General features: G+C 37.1%; 1 protein-coding gene across 1 annotated transcript; it reads right to left on the minus strand.

Moving 5' to 3' along the window:
- Nucleotides 1-2,886: 2,886 nt before the first annotated feature.
- ssrp1a (structure specific recognition protein 1a) lies at nucleotides 2,887-19,610 on the minus strand. Its single transcript, XM_022683504.2, has 18 exons — nucleotides 19,509-19,610; nucleotides 18,918-18,980; nucleotides 18,029-18,214; nucleotides 16,594-16,699; nucleotides 15,287-15,480; nucleotides 14,380-14,480; nucleotides 13,619-13,748; nucleotides 12,960-13,063; nucleotides 12,629-12,757; nucleotides 10,515-10,736; nucleotides 9,293-9,365; nucleotides 8,875-9,001; nucleotides 8,686-8,731; nucleotides 8,444-8,588; nucleotides 6,366-6,533; nucleotides 4,998-5,098; nucleotides 4,698-4,860; nucleotides 2,887-3,407 (listed from the first exon to the last, which is right to left on the minus strand). The coding sequence occupies exons 2-18, from the start codon at nucleotides 18,969-18,971 to the stop codon at nucleotides 3,324-3,326; spliced, it is 2,133 nt and encodes a 710-aa protein (XP_022539225.2). The 5' UTR covers nucleotides 18,972-18,980; nucleotides 19,509-19,610; the 3' UTR covers nucleotides 2,887-3,323.
- Between the last annotated feature and the right edge of the window lie 520 nt (nucleotides 19,611-20,130).

Raw genomic sequence — 20,130 nt, forward strand, 5'->3', positions numbered from 1 at the left:
ACTAGGGTTATTCCACCCTGATTTCTGAATATGAACTTGTTTTCTTTGCATTATTTAAGGTCTGAAAACTCTGCATCTTGTTATTTCAGCCATTTCTCATTTTCTGCAAATAAATTATTTGGCATTTGGGAGAAATATTTTCCGTAGGTTATAGAATAAAGCTGTATATATTTTCTGTAAAACATGTAATTTTAATCAGTAGAAAATGTATTGAATGTAATATGCCCTTAATATTCTGATCAACTTTGTTACCTAAATAAAAATATATAAAATGTGCAAACATTTAATAATTAAAACACCCTCAGTCAAGAGGTTACTTACTCTGGCATCTTAACATTATCAAACATTATATTGTGATTATTGAGAAAATTATTTTTTTAATTTGCTAATTAATCAAAAAATATATTTTTATACATGCCGCGTGTTATTGCTTTACTCAGTATAATGATTTTATGTATATTTTGGATATGCATGTTCATATTCAGTGTCGACAAGTAGACAAGGCTTACATTAACCTAGATATACATCAGCATTCACAGCACAGAGACCCTTAAATAGGGTGTGCACTAAAAGGAATACAGTAATCTGAAAATGGAGTACTAACGGATGGTGACATCACACTTCCTCTCTGCTAAAGTGGACCCATTATCTTTGTGGTCAACTATAGAGCCAATTACATGTTAAAAACGCTTTCAAGTGACCAGGGGGACGAGCCAGACCTGATTTCCCATAAATTATAGAGCCTAAGGACAGGCATATGCTCTCATTAGCGACTGTAAGATTTCTGCAGGGTGGCAGTGGAACTTCCAAACTCAATGACACCCAATATTCCCTGCGAGACCACTGGAGACACTGAGAGCAAGAATGAGAGGAACGTATTAATGTATGCTCTCACTTTTGGTCTATTAATGTCATTATTTTGCTCTCCACCTCCTGGCTAAAAAACAGACAGAGAGGTGGAGAGCAAAATAAGGAATGAACACTCCCTCGACATTCTGGGATTCGATTAGAGCTGGACAAAACAAAAGGAAATGGCTCCAGCCCTCTTTTTCCATCATATTTAACACACACTCTTCTATCATCCCATTCTCCCAGTGACACATTAAACACCACACTGGCTCTTTCTGCGCCTCACTACCAATGTATCATATTAAAAACCACACACTCTCTCTATCAGGCCCATTACTGCTCTCTCTAGCTTCCACTCAGGCAGGATTCTTAGCTTTGTAAAACATGGGCCTGCCGTTTATCTGATCAAATCAGATTCCTTCAGTATGAAAGCCTGTTTCTCCCACTTAAAATAATAAAAACAGTATCTGAATTTGTTTCATTACAAAATTATAATGAGAAATAATTTAAAATCTAATGACAATCTCAAAATAACTTAGTATTTAAAAATAAAGTATTTTAAGAAATCATCTCAAAATAACTATGTATAAATAAAATAATGAGGGTCTCAGAATACTTACATAGCAATTTACTTAATAATAGAAATAGAAAAAAAAACAAGTAATGCATCAAATCTGATAAAATAACAAGAATATTTAACCTTAATTTATATATATTGCTCAATACAGAATTTATAATGTTATTTCATTTTTTACATCATCCAATATTCAGCGTTCCTTTTCTGACCCTTTCATCAGTAAGCTCCAGCAAAAATTGAGATTCATCAAACCAGGCTACGTATATATCTAGTTTTCAGCTGTTCTATGGATGGGAAACAACAGTAAAAGGCGATGTCAGGTTTGACTTCTGTCAGACAAGAACAGAAAGCTGAGGCTGCAGCAGGCACATGTACATTTTCATTTTTTTTATTTCTAAACCTTACAGATAATAGAGAAACAAAATATTTGGCACAGACACATTAAATCCATGATCCTGCATTGTGCTATAAGGCCAGGCTTGTGTAATGCTTCAAAACTAAAAACTTAGTTCAAAACTTGACTGACTTTGCTAACAAACACTAAACTGAACTGGTCTCTAACCATGTCCCAGTACATAGCTAGGTTGGCTTTCTTTTCTTTTTTTAATTTCTCCCAGTTGTATATGAGCATTCGTCATGTGAATAATCCTGATTGATTATAGTTAATGAGGCTCATAGGAGCTTTTTAAAGGAGAATGCCAGACATCTTATCTTCCTGCAGATAAAGATTTGTAAAAAAAAAAACTGCAATAGACGTCCATTACTGTAAGACTATACTACTAGAGCCACTGGCCTGACGACAGTCTGATTATCGCAGACAGACAGATGGCTGGAGGCATTTGATATTGTTTGACTATTACTAGGATTATAGCTACATTTTAACCACATGCAGTAGGGACAAAGTGGACTAGAGCAGCCTTCAAGATTTGTTAGACAAAAAAAAAAAAGTTTTCTGCCTGCTGGTGAATTATACATTCAAAATTACTCTAATAAAATTAAGGCAAAGTATATGGGATTCATTCATTTTGTGTTATACATTTTAGCACACACACACATTTAGGGCCAATTTGCTTCATTATCAAATAAAGAATAAGATACATACATAAGATAAAAATAATGAATTACTTAAGTTAACACAAACATACAGAAAAAATATAATTAATTAAAAACAGTAAATAATACAGAAGTAAGGAAAATATAAGTAAAAAATATATAATTTGTTCATTGTTCCATATACTGGAATTATGTTTATGATTTCATGCCACTTGTTAATTAATTAATTAGTTAGTTAGTCAGTTAGTTAATTGTTTCCAAATAATTATATTGACAGGCTGGGTCTTCAACTGAAACACAATTTTATTCAGTAATTATAAGACTTTACAGGATCAAATTATATTGACAGTGAAACCGCAAAAAACAATGTGTGAGTGCACTGCAACAAACTAGACATGAAACAATCATTAACTTTATTACAAAACATTTATTCATTAGCTGAAAGAAAATGCATTTATTCAAATCAAACGTGGCCAAAAGTACAAGTTAGTTATCAAAAAGGAAGAGGGGGGGAAATACTACTGATAGATCTACAGTTCCCTGATTTGTTCTTCAAATCTACTAATAATAGACACTGAAAAATATAAAGGGCTGAAGTTGGGATGTGGTAACCACACATAAAAAAATTATTAAATTGAAATTCAGCTACTTGCTTCTCCGGTGGTCTTGGTCCATCAAATGGGAGGAAAAAAATAAGAGTGTACATTTGTGCTTAAAATGCACAGCATGTGGTGATACAAAATCTTGGTCCGATAAACTGTCAGTGTGTACATGTGCATGTTTTACTTTGAATGAGAAATGCCTGAGAAGGTAAGTAGATACGCAAAATTGCAGGTGAACGTCTTCAGTCAGATCCTGACTCATTCTCGGAGCTTGGTGGTGTGGAGGCAACCTCTTCCTCGTCTTCATCCTCCTCCTCATCATCAGACTGAAAGAGAAAGAGGGGAACATTACTTTAAGTTACGCTTACTGCACTCATATCACAAACAAGAATTTATTCTCTGAATGTCAGGGACCAACCCTGGTCCTGGAGAACCACCACTCAACCTGGAAGCTACCGGTCCATTTCCACAGCAGGGCCAAATATTTAGTGAGCCTTATATTATGATTTATTTTTCAATTTGCTGTGTTGCCAAATTAGGACCAGGAAGAGCAATCAAGTGCACTTATAATATTTATCTGACAGGTGCTGTTGTAAAATGTGTCCAAACTCACATTCCTATCCTAAATTTATAGAAAGAGGAAATGAAATAACTGCGCTACCGCTACCGTTGTTAGCATGTCAACTACCAGCCTACTAAAGCAATAGCAAAGACCAGCTAGCCAATCTGCAGATCCCAATTAGCCAATGAGCTAATGATCCTTAAAGACCCCCAAAGTTCTGTTGCCCCCAAGTATGGTAAGCTGACTGTGCTGAGAAAACTGGCTCAGCTTTTTCTCAGCGTTTTCTGTGCTAAATTATGTCCAAAAAAGCCACCAGATTGTTTACTTCCTATGCTCAGAATCATTCCTACCCAGCAGCCACCATTCAACCCTATAAGCTACCCTTCAGCATTATGCGTCCAGTGTGTTGAGAGCAGTGTAAGTAACAAAATATACACAGCAAGGGGGTACAGAAGAACTACTTCCGGTTCCTCATAAAAAGGAAAAAAGAGATGTAAGAGTGTGGGCACCCTTTAAATTTGTAAACCTTTATCATTTTTTTTTTTACTTTATTTTCATAAGTGAAACATGCATTACATAAGTGAACATGCTTCATGTTCCATACAAGTTCTATTACTGGTTCATTTTGGAACCAAAAGTGTCTTTCTACCATATTACAGATAAAAAAACGGTACCACTTTAAAATAAGACTACCTTTATAAAGGGTTTATAAATGGTTTACAATTTGTTTATTAATGGTTACTAATTAGGTTGTAAATGCATTAAAAATCATTGATATTCAGTTAACACATATGTAGAAAGGGCAACAATGACCTGTTGCCAAATAGTGAACCCACAGCTGGATTGTAGCAACTAGTGATGACTAATACAGTGTAATATTTGTTAGGGAATGTGAATGCTATGCTAATCATAATAATGGGTGGGGCATTGTTTTTGTGTGTTGCTGTCTCTAAGGTTAGGATGTAGCACTTCTGCCAGAGGCATCACAATGGCATGCGCTAGCATGATATACACTGCATTGCTGTAATGCTGGAAAACACGCTTGATCAGTCACCTTGCGTTTTTTGCTTTTGCCGTGGTCAGACTCAGATGAGCTCTCTTCACTGGAGATGAACTCTTTGCTCTTAAAGCTGTCGTTCATACTCTTATCTCGCTCGCTCTCTCCTCCACTCTTCCTTTTCTTAGTATCCGCTTTGACAACTTTCTTTTTCTTCTCTCTATCAGAAAAGACAGACAAATACACCAAAAAACATCAGCAGATTCAGACACATGAATTGCAAGCATATTTTTGTTGTCACTAAAACATTGCCAGTTACAGTCACATATGAGTGTGAGTGCTTGCAGTTGAACTAACTTGACAGCAGATGATGAGGCTCCTCCTCCACCAGACTCCTTATATTCCTTCATTGCCTTTTCGTACTGTCTCTTAGCCTCCTCTGCCTTCTTGTCCCACTCCTAGGAAAAAAAAAACAATATGGATGAGAATTAGCCATTTGTATGAGAGAGGAAAAAAAGACATACATTTACTTATTAATTCACTGCCAGTTGTTTTACAAGGCTGCATGTGTGGCTGGTTCGAGTGAAGATGGTCCAGTAATAGAGGGAGGAAGTAACAGGAAGTTGGTAATGGACAGGGCAGGGTCAGGGCTGTTGTGGGTTGTCTGTGGGTTTGGTTGGGTGGAGGTGCAGTGCATATCTGGGTGTGTTCTAATAATCTGTCAGGGCAGTAAAAGTGTCAAAAGTTATGGTATGAATTAACCTTTAACATGTGGAGTTAGGGATATCACAAATAACTCATATCCCAATATGCCTACAATAAATGGTATGAAATGATAAAAACGTTTAAAGATAAATGTTAAAGAATCAGTATTTAATTGTAACAAAAAATATGTATAAAATGGTTCATTTGTTATTAAAAAAATATTATTTATAATTGACAAGTTTTTTGGTGGGGGTGGGGGAGATTAAATCACACAGATAATAACCTGCCTAGCAATTTTAATATGATTAAAAGTACAAAAGACCTAAGACAAAAAAAAAAAGTTTAAATTGGGATGACCAGTCTTATTTGCAAAGAGCCAGTGTGGCTACAGGTTTTCGTTTTAAACATGCACACACACACTTTGAAAAGCAATCATTTTCAAGGTTTTCTCACAGAACAAAACAGCCGAGTTGTGTAATCCAAACACAGGAAAACTGCAAGTTCAATCCCATTAGTGCAGTAGTGGGTATTACCAGAGAGCCTAACTGGCAGTTAGTGTTCTCTTCCAAGCTTGTTCAGCTGTCCAATGACACTGGTTTAGAATAAGAATTAGGGATGTACCATATCGTACTATCGCAGAAAAATCCATATTGTGATAGTCTATTTATTCTGCTATTTACTGTATTTACTTTTAAATTGTTTGTTTGCAGGCAATGTGTGCCAAAAATGTCGTAATTGCAAAAATACACCCACATACGGCAATGTAAATTTAGGGCCATTTTGCTCACCCCTAATAAAGGAACGTTAAAAAAAATTATATCATAATATATTTCAGTAATTAAATTGGGAAAAAAAGAAACTTCATTCATTAAACACTAAGTAATCTATTTCAACTATTTATTTAAATTAATGTTGATATGACTTACAGATAATGACACCCAAAAACTTAAAAAGAGTTTAAACAAACTGCTTGCTTTAACTTTTAAGTACAGTGGAGAGTGTATGCAGGCAGTGACAAACCTCTTTGCTGCTTTTATCGATCTGTTTCCACATCTCTCCTGCTTTCTTGGAGATTTCAGTGATGGAGATTCCAGGGTTCTCCGACCTGATGCGTTCTCGGCTCGCGTTCAGCCATAGCATGTAGGCACTCATTGGCCTCTTAGGGGCTCCTGCATCCTTAACCTTTTTCTGTTGAAGAGAAATTGGAGTGTTTTCTTTTTAATACTACAATCAAGGTATTACTATAAATAGTTTATTAATTATTTTGGCAATGTTCACTTTTAAGCTACAAGAATGTTTCTAAAGCCTGCTATAATTTAGGTGGAATATCAACAATTATCCACCATCTGTTGCATCTCAGACTTTCTCAGAATTCCTTTTTACACAGAAAGTCAACTCCTTAGATCACAGAAAACAGCAAGAGTAAAACATACTCTCATCTGAGCATCTGCAACTGGTCTGAACACCAGAACAGGAAGACAACCTGATTTCATCAACACAGGGAAATAATTACACTACAAACACATGGCCTGTATTAATTACAATTTTATTAACCTGCTTAGACACAAGCAAGATTGTGTGCCTAATGAAAATAAACAGGAACCTTTTGGGCCTGTGTATGATCAGTGGAAGATTTAGAAGGGATTTTTTACAAGCACAAACCTCCTGGGAAAAACAGGTTGAATGTTAACAGATTTGGATCTGCTCTCTTCTAGGTAAAACATTAGTTTCTCACTCCAGTAGTAGACAAATTACTTCCAAAAAAGATCTAGCAACACCAACACAACCCTGTATGCAGCTGTGTAGGCAAATGGTTTCTCCAACAGAACTGCCCTAGAGCCACATGCACACACATTAATACACCTACCACACAAGCCCGGAACATAATTTAAATAAACCATTCGATGGCAAAAAAAAAACTATATCGAATATTCATCTAAAATAATGACCAAAATTCATGTATTAACATGACTAATAATAGAAAAGATATTTTGCGCTTTACCAGTCGACTGTCAGAAACAAAATAGCCAACACCATCACTGAGGTCTTCTTGTGGATCAGACTCTTGTAAACATACACACTGTGCAACATTAAAATATGCATCTCTGACAAGAGAATGTGAAATATTTATCATATAGGAACAAAATATAACTTCTCACTGGTCTTTCTATTAGCAGAATCTGCCCCTCCCATTAAACTCATCTGCTGTGCTTTATCATTGGTTTTATGAAGCTACTAATTTGAGGCAAGTCAACGCTTCTGCATTTATACTTGTGCTCTGGTTTGTTTTCACTGCTCTGCGATTACACAGTCAAAACACTATCTGACATTCTGACTATTCTTTGATGTATCATAAACAAATAAATCTCCACTAAAACTGATGAAATTATGTTGGAGCTGGGACCAATAGCGTTTGAACCGCAGCAAGATGGAAATACAAAAAGAGGGTCAATCACACATTACTGCAAAATGCTGTTACTTTTCTTGGGATGTGCTTGTCAAGATAGAGTATTGTGTACGAGGCTATGCGATATCTTTGCTTACGTTGCTTTACTTACAGTGTATATTCAAAGCACAATCATAAACTGACCTTTAAACTGAGTCTGACCAACAAAACAAATAGATGAGCCCTTCTATTACACCTTTGCAAATTAATAAATATGACACATTTGTCTGTGGTAAATTAAAGTTAACTACTTAATTAAGGTAGTTAAATAAGCTGGCAATTTGCTACCTGCTAATTTGAATGTCTTTATTCTGCAGGCACTGATATTATACTACATGAGTATCATAAAGGTAGTGTATTATTTGTATCTAGCTGTGGGGGATTGTGCATGTTTTTATTTGTAAATGTTTGTGGAAAATACTTGAAGAAACAAATTGTTCAGAGTGGAAGCTGGGGACCTTGGCCTTGTGCCAATGATTAATCAACCTGTAATCTACTAAAACCAATAACTTCTATGCTTCTGTTACATGTTTAGCAAAATTCATCTTGTTGCTTCAGTGTAAAAAGCAAAAAGCCAACTGTGCACACCAAACATGTCCTGAATGACCTCTGACCTTTGAGGAAAAAGGACTGTTTTCTACTTGAGATGTACCTCTCTGCGTGGTTTTCGCTCCTTCTTTTCTTTTTTTTCCTTTGGTGCCTTCTTAGGCTTCTTTTCAGGCTTTTTCTTCTTTCCTTCATCCTCACTGTCACCATCTTCTGCCTCACTGTCGCTGACTGAGGCATTACTATCAAACCTGTGAACACAGATGGACAGAAAGGAAGAAGAAAAACATTGTAACCAACCACGTCAAGATGAGCCATGAAAAACTACGCAAAACAAACTGGACTCACTCCTCAGCAACATCATCCTCCTCCTCTCCAGGATTAAAGGACTCATCTGTGGGAGGAAATAAACAAATGTTACCAGGAAGACAAAACTGAAAACTGATATTACATCCCCACTCATTTCCCCTAATCCACTGAGGTTTCAGGATTCTACACTAAACAAAACGCTACACAGACAACAACGTTTTCACTCACCGCTTTCATCACCCTCTGAATCGTCATCACCCTCTTCTCTGATCTTGCCCTCCTCCTTCATCCTCTCCAGATAAGCATCATGCTCATCTTCATCAGAGTCACTATAACCATCCTTTTTCTTCATATCCTGCACATAAAAAAGGAGACTCAAACACAGTTCTAGACGCTGTACATTCTGTCAATAAAACAAGAACATTTTTCCTTTTCATTCAGAATTGTCCCTCAAACCTACGAATAAAGACAAGCCTTCACTGGATTTAGTTTTTATTGCCTCTAATCCAGATGCAAGTCATGGCTTTACAGAGTATCTGTATACAGGCTACAGGAAGTGTGTGGGTCTGATGCTGCCGGGGCCACTTGTCCTCATTTTTGCACACAGTGAGGTTTTGTTTATTGTGGGAAACCCAAAAACAATTACCTCTCTTAATCCTCGGTTCTTGATGCTCAGTTTCTTGGCATTAACAAAGTCAAACAGCTTGCCGTACTCTTCCCTAAAAAGAGAAACAGAGCAAGAGAAGAGACTTTAAGACCAATGGGAATTCAACAGGAATGTCTTCATTTTTTAAACAGTTACATGATTGATTCACCAATGCAGTTTTAATATGTAGTGCATCACTGTAAGGGAAAAAAAAAGGGGGGGGGGGGGGGGAGTACAGTATCTTCGCCAATACTTGGTAAAGCATTCACTTGCATTAACAACCACGTTTAACACTAAAGGCCTGTAAATGGACACATTCACAAGCTACAAATGAACGTAACGGTAGATTCTGCATAATCTGTGCTTACGATACAATTAGAAGATACTGAATAATTAGTAGATACTAATAACTAATAACTAATTATTTAATAAATAATTAGTATTAAAACAATAAAAAACAATTAATAACCGAGCTACTAACATTTATTAAATACTTAGTAGATTGTGACAATTAGTATTCAGTAAGACAATGAAGAATAAAAGATTTTTTCAATAACTAGAAGATTACTAGTATTATTATTAGATACTAAATAGCATTTATTGTGGAATAATTATTACTTATTTAATTATTAGCACTACTTAGTAAGTACAAAATAATTAGTACTTACTTGGTAATTAATATATATTGAATAATACCAGATACCAAAAAACTAGTATGAATATAAAAGTAGGTGTTAAAATTGAAACAAAAAAATATATATATTTTATAATATGATAAAATTATAAATTATATACATTAAAATAAATAAGACTGCACTTCAAATGGCTTAACAACAGTGTAAAACCTGTTAATGTTTAGAGTTACATCTGTCTCTTGAAATAGACTGTTAATCAGTTTTAGCCCACTCTTCTACAAACTGAATGTACATTCTAGAGTTCATTGGCTCCCATTTCAGAAACTAGGATAGAGGTATAGCATCCCAAATATTGCATCACGACAGCCTGAATATAGTCATCATACAGTGAGGGAGTATCTGTACTTCCCATCTAAACAGAATGCAACGTGTGTAAAAGAATGGACTAAGATGTATAGAACCCTGACTGGTTTCAGACTGTTACTCAATTGCTATAAAATATATGTTTTTTTAGTAAAGTATCTTATCAGAAAACTGCAGGTGGTCAATGTTGAATGCTGCATGGCATTGTGGGTAGTGTAGTTTACCTCTCGATGCTGCTGAAGGTGTACTGGTTGCCCTGCTTGGTTTCGATCTCGAAGTCGAAGGAGCGAGTGGTGGTGGTGCCTCGAGCAAAGTTTACACAGGAGATCTCCTCGAAGCGCAAGTGCACGGGGGGCTTGTGCACGTAGATAAAGCCCCTCTCCAGAGGGTACAGCAGTCCTGAGCTGGCCTTGTATGAGCATGTGATACACTGAGCTCCTGAATGACTGCAGAGGGAGAGCCAGAGAAAGAATGCATTGTTTAGTACATTCCTGTCCTTAAGGCTTGAGTTTAATTTTTTATGCTTTCATCTTTCTATTACCCGTTTAAACGCTTGGTCCACATGTGGGATGACCTTTTGATTTCTCACCCTCACGAAAGCATTACATGACAAAAGTATTAGGACATCAGTTCATTAATAGGGTATTAAAAAGAGTTTATCCTGTTTGCTAGGCAGTATTAGTGTACGGTCACTGCATAAAGATTGATAACTACTAATTAATAAGCCTGCAGTAGAACCATGCAATATAAGAATATTTTATTGAATCGTGATACATTTTCTTATAGTATTAACAGTAGGGGTGGGCGATATGGCAAACTTAGTATATCATGATTTTTTTCCTTCATAATCACGATAACGATTTTATCATGATTCTTTTCATGTTGCTTGAGTACAATCAAACAAGCTAACCATTCTTAAATACAGCACTAAAAACCAAACCATTTTGGCCAAGCCACGTTTTGAACAGATTTTAATCTATTAACACTGGTTTAAAATGGTACACAAAAACACCATTCAGGGAAAGTGCAATCTTGCTGTTTAAACAGCAAACTTAGCCTACCACAAAAATAACAAGGCAAGACCAAGACAGTAACAATTAAATAAAAGCAGTTAAATAAAAATTTGCTGTAAAAAAAATCTTCCTGTAACTTAAGTATTACTATTAGCATTGAATGTTTTGACAGGATTTAAGACTTAACTGCTTAGCTGACAATGTAATTTAGAACAAACCTTGTGATTCAAAAACGCTTCCGTTACCTCTCTCCATCATTTACTTCTCTTCTTGTAGGGAGTGCATCTCTCGAATGACCGCGTTAGCGTTGTTTGTTTTGGTCCGGCTGTAGCATTAGCCTCTGCTAGCTGCGGTGTAGTTAATCTGCCGGTTACCTGACTTTCAGCGTACTGTTTGGGATGTCGCCTCTTTAAGTGGTTAAAAAGATTTGTCGTGCTTCCGTCCGACACGAGAACGAGTAATTTTACATATTACTGTTGATTGTGTAACGTCAGCTTGGAAAAATCCAAACCAGGTCCATATTACTGAAATCGACCTTTTTTAAGAAACTAACTCTGCCGCTGTGTTTTCGTTCATGGCTTCACGCTTGTGAGAAAAGGGGAGGGAAAGTAAGCAAAGGCGTTCCGGTGAGCTGATTGGTTTATGTGCGGGCCACTAGGGTGCGTGAAAGGGCACTAGCAAATAGTGCGCTTTGGCTGAGCAGAAAACTGCTGTAGTGGATAGAATAGAATAAACGAACCAGAGGTTTTTCTGTGATGGCTTATCGTAGACACCTTATAATACTTCACGATCTGTTATAGTCATATCGCACACCCCTAATTGACAGTAAAATTTATGACAGTATAACATGGTCCAAACTGCACATTTCTTTAGAGAGTGTGTAAAATATCCTGCTTAACTGGATGTGCATAAAAAAACTGTACTATGCATGAAAGAGTACTTTAATATCATATTGTAACTTTTATTGCAGTTCATTTAAATATCATTATTATACTGTATCAGCCAAATTAAGAAATATTGTGATATAGATTTTGACCAAATCCCCAGCCCTAGTCTGCAGTATGAAGCTTTAAAGTTGTTAAAGCATTTCTGCCAAAAAATAAACACCCTGCTCATTACTGAGCAAACCCTACACCCTCTCTTTGCTCGGCTCCCACATAAAGCCTTTTTTACAAGCTGCAGCGGTTGGATGCAGGAGTGCATTAGCAGTGGTTTTGAGGGTTTTGATGCGAGAAGCCACTTTCTTGGAAGACACTTTAGCGGGTCTGTTTGTTTCGCATTCATTTTCTTTGTGTGTGCACGCATATGCATGTGTTAATTCTTACCCCTGGAAGTTTCCAGGCACTGTGATCTTTCTGTTGACCAGAGCCTTCATGACCCTGCTGACCATTTCATAGAGAGAGCCAGACATGTTCTTATTCAGCTTTCCCTCAAAGCGCCGCTCCACCTCCTCCCTACAGAGAGAAAGAGAGAGAAAAGAGAGAGAGAGAGAGATTAAACAGAAACAAATGTTGTATGTTGAGAGTTGGGACAATCATTTCGACAACCGTGACCAGGGCCTTTCCCCACCCACAGAGAACAAGATCAAGCAAACGGAAAGAAAAAGGACAGTGAGCGATTGCAGAAGGAGAAGAAGAGAGAGTCAGAGCTACTCACTCGCTCATGTTGAGAGTGAGGTTGACATCTTCATCTTTGGAAAAGAGGAGAATCAGGAAGTGATAGCGGGTCTGACCCTGCTTAATGGGCGGGTCCAAACTGATCTGTAAAGACAAAAGAGAATAAAATAGTGTAACACAAAGGGAACATACACCTTTTTCCTTCTTATAAAACAAGTACAAAGACCAACATTCACCACAAAAAACTATTCTTGAAATTAATTAATCAAAATAGGAATGTATTAAATCATTAATAAGTACATTAATGGCAACAAAATACCACTAGAAATTACGCCACTAAATTATAAATGAAGCTGTTGGAAAAGCCATTTTCATAACCTCAAAAGCCATCATACTGTATCCTAATAAAAATATTTTAATACACTGAACTGGTAACATATATAATGGAGAAAAGAGCTGATCCTCAAAACCCAAATTCTATTTCAGGCCAGCAGATGGTAGCATCAGCACAAATACAGTATAAAAACAGTGTTCTTACAGTGTGCTTATGACAGACAACACAGACTGCTAAGGTCCACTAATAACACTATATAATATAATGGGTTATTGCTTTAATAAAAGCTCAATGCTGGTCTTTATTTCTAATCCACACACTTGCAACTGTTATGTTAGACTTGCATGCAGAACTGCTGAACTCACCACAAAGAACATCTGCCTCTGATCTTTATGCGGCAGCAGAAAGAGGCGCAGGACGGTGGTGTAGGGAATCTTGTAGTCAAACGTCTTTCCGTGCAGGTGCAGGAAGGTGGGGTAGATACGAATATCATACCTGACAAAAAAAAAAAAAAGACAATCAAGCAAAACACTCATTTAACAACCTCAGATTTAGACATATATGAACTCTTGAGCCTAATTCCAACTCACTTCTTCAACCTCCAGTTTACTGGTTGTTCATGTTATCGTTTTTTGTCCAATACCTGTCTAAATAGTGCTGAACTGACTTGTTCTACACTCATCCCAGCCCTGTCATACTGCATAGAAAGCTGCCCTCAAACTTTCACTATGAAAAAAAAAAGTCCTTACACTACAGTTTTTAATAATTTGAAGATAATTTCCATCTCACTCAACATTACCTTAGGTTGTTTTCTGGGTTTTTATTTATTTATTTTTACTTATCCTATTCTGTTGTTTCTCTATTTTATACAGATATAACTGAACAACAAACATTTAAAAAAAGGAAAAACATAAGTCTTCTGAACTCTTTTGTTTTTAATCTTATGATTCTTTGTAATGAAAGATTTCATGAATATGACTGCTAATGATCAAACAGCTAGATAAAAAAAAAAGATTAAAGATTTCATGTGTGGAAGGTGATTTACTAGCTATTTTAGTTTTAAATGTAGCAGGGATAGCTAATGAATGGCCAGGTGTTTTTTTTCTTTTTTTTGGGCATGGCTTACCTTCCTCTTGGTGTAAGACACTGCAGCTCTTTGAAGATGCACACGGCATCACCAGTAGCCTGGATAACGTCTGCTCGGGACAGGACATTTTGAGAAAACACCTGCAGAAGAGAAACAGAGTGAATGTTTCTACCTCTTCAGCAGCAGCTGTGGATGTATTCAGGTCTGCTCTGTGTCTACCACCTGTCATGCTCTCATTGAGACTGGAAAAAGGCTGTTTGGGTTTTAAATGGGGAGTAAATGTGGTGTAATTTACATGATTACTGACAAGATCTGGGCTTTTAATCCAGCATGAATCTGCAGTGTGTGCAATTCTTTAAATAGGGGAAATGGTCAGAACCTGGGGCTACCTAAGTATTATGTAATTATTTATCAGGGACAATTTACATTAAATCCACATACAGTATAAAATACCAGTGTTCGCCAGCTGGCTACGTTTCAACTGGAGTTGAAAGAAAACTAAATGGTGGGAATTACATTGAGGTCACTATACAGATTAAATCTCAGTAGCAAAAGCTCAAAATGTTACACACACACGTATATGGTTGGATGTGGCACCTATTGCCTGACTATCAATTTGATTTTATTTTTTCATATTTTGTATTGGGTCTATGCGTCCAAGTAGTTAATAAATAACAGAATTTCTTAACTTATCAATCCATATTGTGCAAATGTCTAAATAGTGTTTCCGAATCCTGGGCCTGATTTCCCAGTCCTGCACATTTAGTGTTTTTCCTTCTCTAAACAGACTTGATTTAAGTAATCAGTTAATTAAAAAGGCCTATCTGCAGTTTTGATATGGGTGTGTTAAAGCTGGATAAGCTCTAAAATGTGCAGATCAAGGGAGTGGGCCAGGACCAGCATTGAGGAAAAACTGGTCTAATGTAAATTTTTAAAATACACATACCTCCACAGGGTCTGTGCCATCATCTGCAGCGTTGGGCGGGACGTAGAACCGCACCTCCATGAGTGATACTTCAGCATCATCGTTCTGATGGAACTCCACTGTGACCTCGTTTTTACCTGTGGCACACTGGGACACACTGGCCAGGGGGATCTCGAAAGCAGGGCTGTCATTAATGTCGAATGATAAAAGTGGCCCTGAAAGCACGCAAATATATCAATGAGAGTTTTACTCAAGTTGTGTCAACATCTCATAGGTTTCATCTTATGATGAAGTAACCATGTGTATATACTAGGGGTGTAACAGTACCGAAAATTCACAGTTTGGTTCACACTGCGGTAAAAACCCCACGGTTCGGTAGGTTTTCAGTACGGTTGATGGGGAAAAATGAAGGGCATTCTGTATAGCTTAAATTTATATAGCTTTAACTTTATAATAACAATGACCAGAAGTTACTTTGGTTGGGTTGAAGTTACTTTTTTATTAGTTCTGGTGATTGGTAGGTCTGGATGATGCCGCTAAATATGCATTAGCATGTTAGTTGCTGTTCCAAAAACATACCCTACAAACGCCTTGCAGCGCCTCGTTTTTGTTCGGTCCACCACTCGTTATCCAGCCCTGCTGTAGTTCACAGGGAACCCACAGTATTCCCACACAGCTGATTTCAAAGCAGCAGGCAGCTTCTGTGTGTCTTTATACTCTATAGTGCACTGTTTTCAGTCTCTATACTCAGCCTGTGTGCTCAGAGCTAAACTTCTCAGGGCAGGCTAAGTCAGTAGCGAGTTGCTAGTAGCAACAGTGCTACAGCTACACTTAACGATTAGTTCTGCATTACGATCCTTGTTTCCACAAGTCTCCTATAGACTGCCTGCACCCGTATATTCTGCATGCGTTTGAGTTACCTGAACCGTGAGCCCCGCACTATGACGGTTCGTAATGAATACTTCTAATTCTAGGACTACTATTATGAACGCACGTATATCTTAGAAAATATGAAAACAAGGGAAAAATGCACTTTTAGTGCTTTAGAATAGTTTATTTTGACGTCAAGTCAGTGTGCTTTATTGCTGTGTCTTGCTGGGTTTTAAAAATGTTCAGTGCCCAATAAACATTTAAACTGTACAATTGTAATTGTTTTTTTTCTTTGAAATGCCCTTTTAAAGTGGCAAAATTAATAAAAAAAAACGGTGATAGCCTTATTTTTTATACTTTGTATACTTTGTACCATACATCAGACTGACATCAAACTTGAAATAAATGACAGGACTATGTATGCATGTATATACACACACACACACAAGCATTTTTACCTGAGAATTTGGCCGTGCCCCAGTTCCAGCCTTTCACACACATATCCTTTTCTGTCAGCTCGACCTTGTAGTTCGCCTTAAAAAAGGCGGAGATTTTCTCAAAGTCCTGCAGGAGGGAGAGGCAGAAGACAAAGGGAGTGTGTAAAAAGAAGAAGTAAACAGAATTAATTCTTCACTTCCTAAGCCCAACGACTCCATCCCTCTCTCTGCTTCATTAATAAGGCGGTGGTTGACGGCACTGCGCCCTGCGGCCCTCTGGGACAGTGGAGGTGAGTGTAATCTGGCCAGAGGCTCATACTGAGTGCTCCCAATCAGCCTGTTTATTTATCCAGCACCGCTCAATCGCTTCCACATGTCACACCAACGGGGCTGTGTGTGTGTGTGTGTGTAAGAGAGAGAGAGAGAGAGAGAGAGAGAGAGAGAGACATCTGTGCACTCAAGTTTGGCACAGTTCTGCTAGGACCCTCATAAACAGTTAAAAACTACAACAACCAGCACCTGCCCCCTCCAGCTCATTTCACACTCTCCCACACACAAATACATTCATAGACAGTCACACGCTATTATTAAATATTCCTAATCACCACTGATCCTACATGTTGGTCCTAAATGCAAGGATAGGCTGAGCTATATCCACACAACCACATACTCACTCGCCCACCCACCTAACCATTAGCAGGAGCCACTGATTAAACCCTGAGAGAACTTTCCTGTAGCATCTTGAATTACACACACACACACCCATATATAAACATGAATGTGCATGCAATGCTTTCAAATGGGAAATAAGAGACCAAAGCAGACTCTGAGAACTTTTTTTTTTAAGTTTAGAGGTTTTAAGGTTTGCTTTTGAATTGTGTTTTTTTATTTTCTAAAACAAATGTTTCTCAGCACTAAAAGACACAGACAGCTGTACGTGCCTACTGTTCTGATTCGAAAAATAACACACAGATTATTTACATACTTATACCTGTTTGGTTACTATTACTGATTTTTACTCCCATGAAAATCAAAACTAAGCAATATCTTACCATAGATGCTGTACTTTGTGTGACGCTGTCAATTGTGACAAAAGCTACATTACATGTCAAGATGTGTGATGACACCCGTTCTATAACATGCATCAAGTTACTTAGACACAGACAGAATCTCTCAATGCTCCATCCAATACTTTTGGGAAGGTGTGCTGTGGGATGGGATGGTGGTGTTGGATGAGGATCTTCCCACAAAGTGACTTCTTTATACAACTTGGTCTGCTGTTGGGCTGAACTAGAATGGCCCGAATTCCCCATTTGAGAATCTTCTTAAATATTTTGTGTAAATTCTTTTAAAATGTAACAGTGGAATGCCTGTTAATTTAGATATCTCCTGCAGCAGGTTCCTACAAGATACAAAATATTCCATATCAGTCATACACCACATCCCAAACACTCACTGTGTCTTTAAAGCCGTCATATTTGTAGATGTGTCCGTTACTCGTGGCCAGTTTGATTCCATGCCCCAGACAGACACGACGCCACTGGGCAAGAGAGAGATCAGGAACAGGAATGCTGTCCACCTTCCCAGTCTTATTGCTTTTGTAGACCACAGTCTGCTTGCTGAACCTCAAGCGTCCATCATTCTGCAAAGGACCAAAACACACAAATCACTTGATAGCAAAACCACTAATTATTCATTTTTGCACAAATTAATGTGTGTAAGTATTTTTTAAACGTAATTTTATGTATTTGTTTTGATATGTTTTACTTAGAAAGAGTATTCAAAAAAAATAATAATATGTAACATTTCTTTAAACTTAAAATAACAGCTATCACATTGATGATCTACTAACTGTAATCAGAAGAATAGTTTCTCTACTCCAGGACAGTGCGACTACTCAGGAATGGCATGCTACTAACTGCACTATGAATCCAGGCAAATTGGGCAGTTCAACACTGACAAACTGTGCACCGCTGTGAAACCAAAGTCATAATAATTGTGTAAAATCCTGAAACATTAGTCCATATGCTTCTTTTTTACTTTTAGTAATGGTCCTTTATTTCTCAGCTGTCAGCCTGCATGTGTGAAATAAAGGGGCAGAAACAAGAAACACCAACACACAAAACATTGCTTTGATATTCAATGTTTAAAACTTTACTTTTTTACTTTCCTGTTTATAGTTGCACTGTTTTGCAACTATTCAAACCTAAGATGGCTGAGGTTGATCATTTAATTTAAGATTAAAATCTAACCTGGTATTTCTTTTTTTGTCTCCAGAATATTTTTTAGGGCTACTTTTGTACACTCAAGCAGTTTCTGAATTGTACCTTTTGTTTGTAACTTACCCAGCAGCCTTTGACTTCCTGAAAAATATCACTGAACTCCAGTGTGTCTCCCATATCTGCGACCTGAGAACAGAAGAGAACACTGAGAACTTGCGGCAGTGAGTCATTTGGATCTCGGTCCCACAAATATTGTAAAATATGTCCTGATGTTTTTTTATGATGTCAGATGTGACACATTGCACAGCCCTAATAACTAATGTTATTTAGTAGACAAATAGATTTGGCAGATAGGTAAATAGGTAGATAGATAGATAAATCATTTCAACAGTTAGACACACATATCTATACAGACAGACTCAAAGAGTGTTTAATATTTATTAAGATAAAGTAAGTACTCAGTAAAAGCCAGATATAACAGACTATTGGATAACACTAACGCGTGTTCTGCGGGAGAGAGAGAGAGAGAGAGAGTGTGTGTGTGTGTGTAATCGGATGGAGATAAAGGAGCCGCTGGATGTAAATGCAGATCGCGCGCTCTGAGTGTGATCCTCTACAGCAGCACTGATCTATAATAATCTCTCTCCGCTCGCGCTCTTCACTCTCAGATCTCTTTTTACTCTAATCTGAAGAAATTAAATCAGTTTTATTTACCTCCGCTTTTCCCGCGTGAAGCTCCCGGCACCACCAACACTCAACCGGAAACACTCTTACTGATCCTACGCACTTCCGCTTTCTTTCTGTTTTTTTTTTTGGCAAAAATATTTACTTCATTATTAATTAAAAAGCTGGAATCATTTAAAATATTCAAAGGATCTTTGGTAAAAAGCCAGAAAATATACAAATAAATAATATATGTATAATATAAATAATAATGAACAAATTATGTTTTTTTCGATATGCCCAATTAAACAAATAAATGATGTGTGTAAAAAATGTACGGTGGTAAATTATGCAGGTTTATTTTCTGTAGAGAATGTTTTACATTTGAAACTTTTTTATTTTGTATTTTCTTCTTTTCCGTACACACACACACACACACACACAAACATACACAGACTTTTATTTTGTAAACATGATCGATGGTCAGCAGAGGGCGACAAAGTTTGGAAATGACGATCAACAGGTGAACAGCAGTCAAATATGACAGGTCATACCAGTTTCCCAGATTCCCAGATACAGATTAACACTAAACCAACTCAACAAATTATATAATCATTTATTTAATAGAAGCAGTGTTAATAAATAAGTAACAGTAAGTGATGGACCAATGGTG

Source organism: Astyanax mexicanus, chromosome 10 (assembly GCF_023375975.1).
Source record: "Astyanax mexicanus isolate ESR-SI-001 chromosome 10, AstMex3_surface, whole genome shotgun sequence".
NCBI lineage: Eukaryota > Metazoa > Chordata > Actinopteri > Characiformes > Acestrorhamphidae > Astyanax > Astyanax mexicanus.

Bases quoted from the DNA above. Each gene is read 5' to 3' on its own strand.
- ssrp1a (XM_022683504.2), bottom strand. From the start codon at position 18,971: ATGGGAGACACACTGGAGTTCAGTGATATTTTTCAGGAAGTCAAAGGC. The intron at 9,366-10,514 runs GTAAACTACACT...TTCTCTTTTTAG, and splicing joins ACCTTCAGCAGCATCGAGAG to GGAAGAGTACGGCAAGCTGT. The intron at 3,408-4,697 runs GTGACTGATCAA...TTTCTCTTTCAG, and splicing joins GCAAAAGCAAAAAACGCAAG to TCTGATGATGAGGAGGAGGA.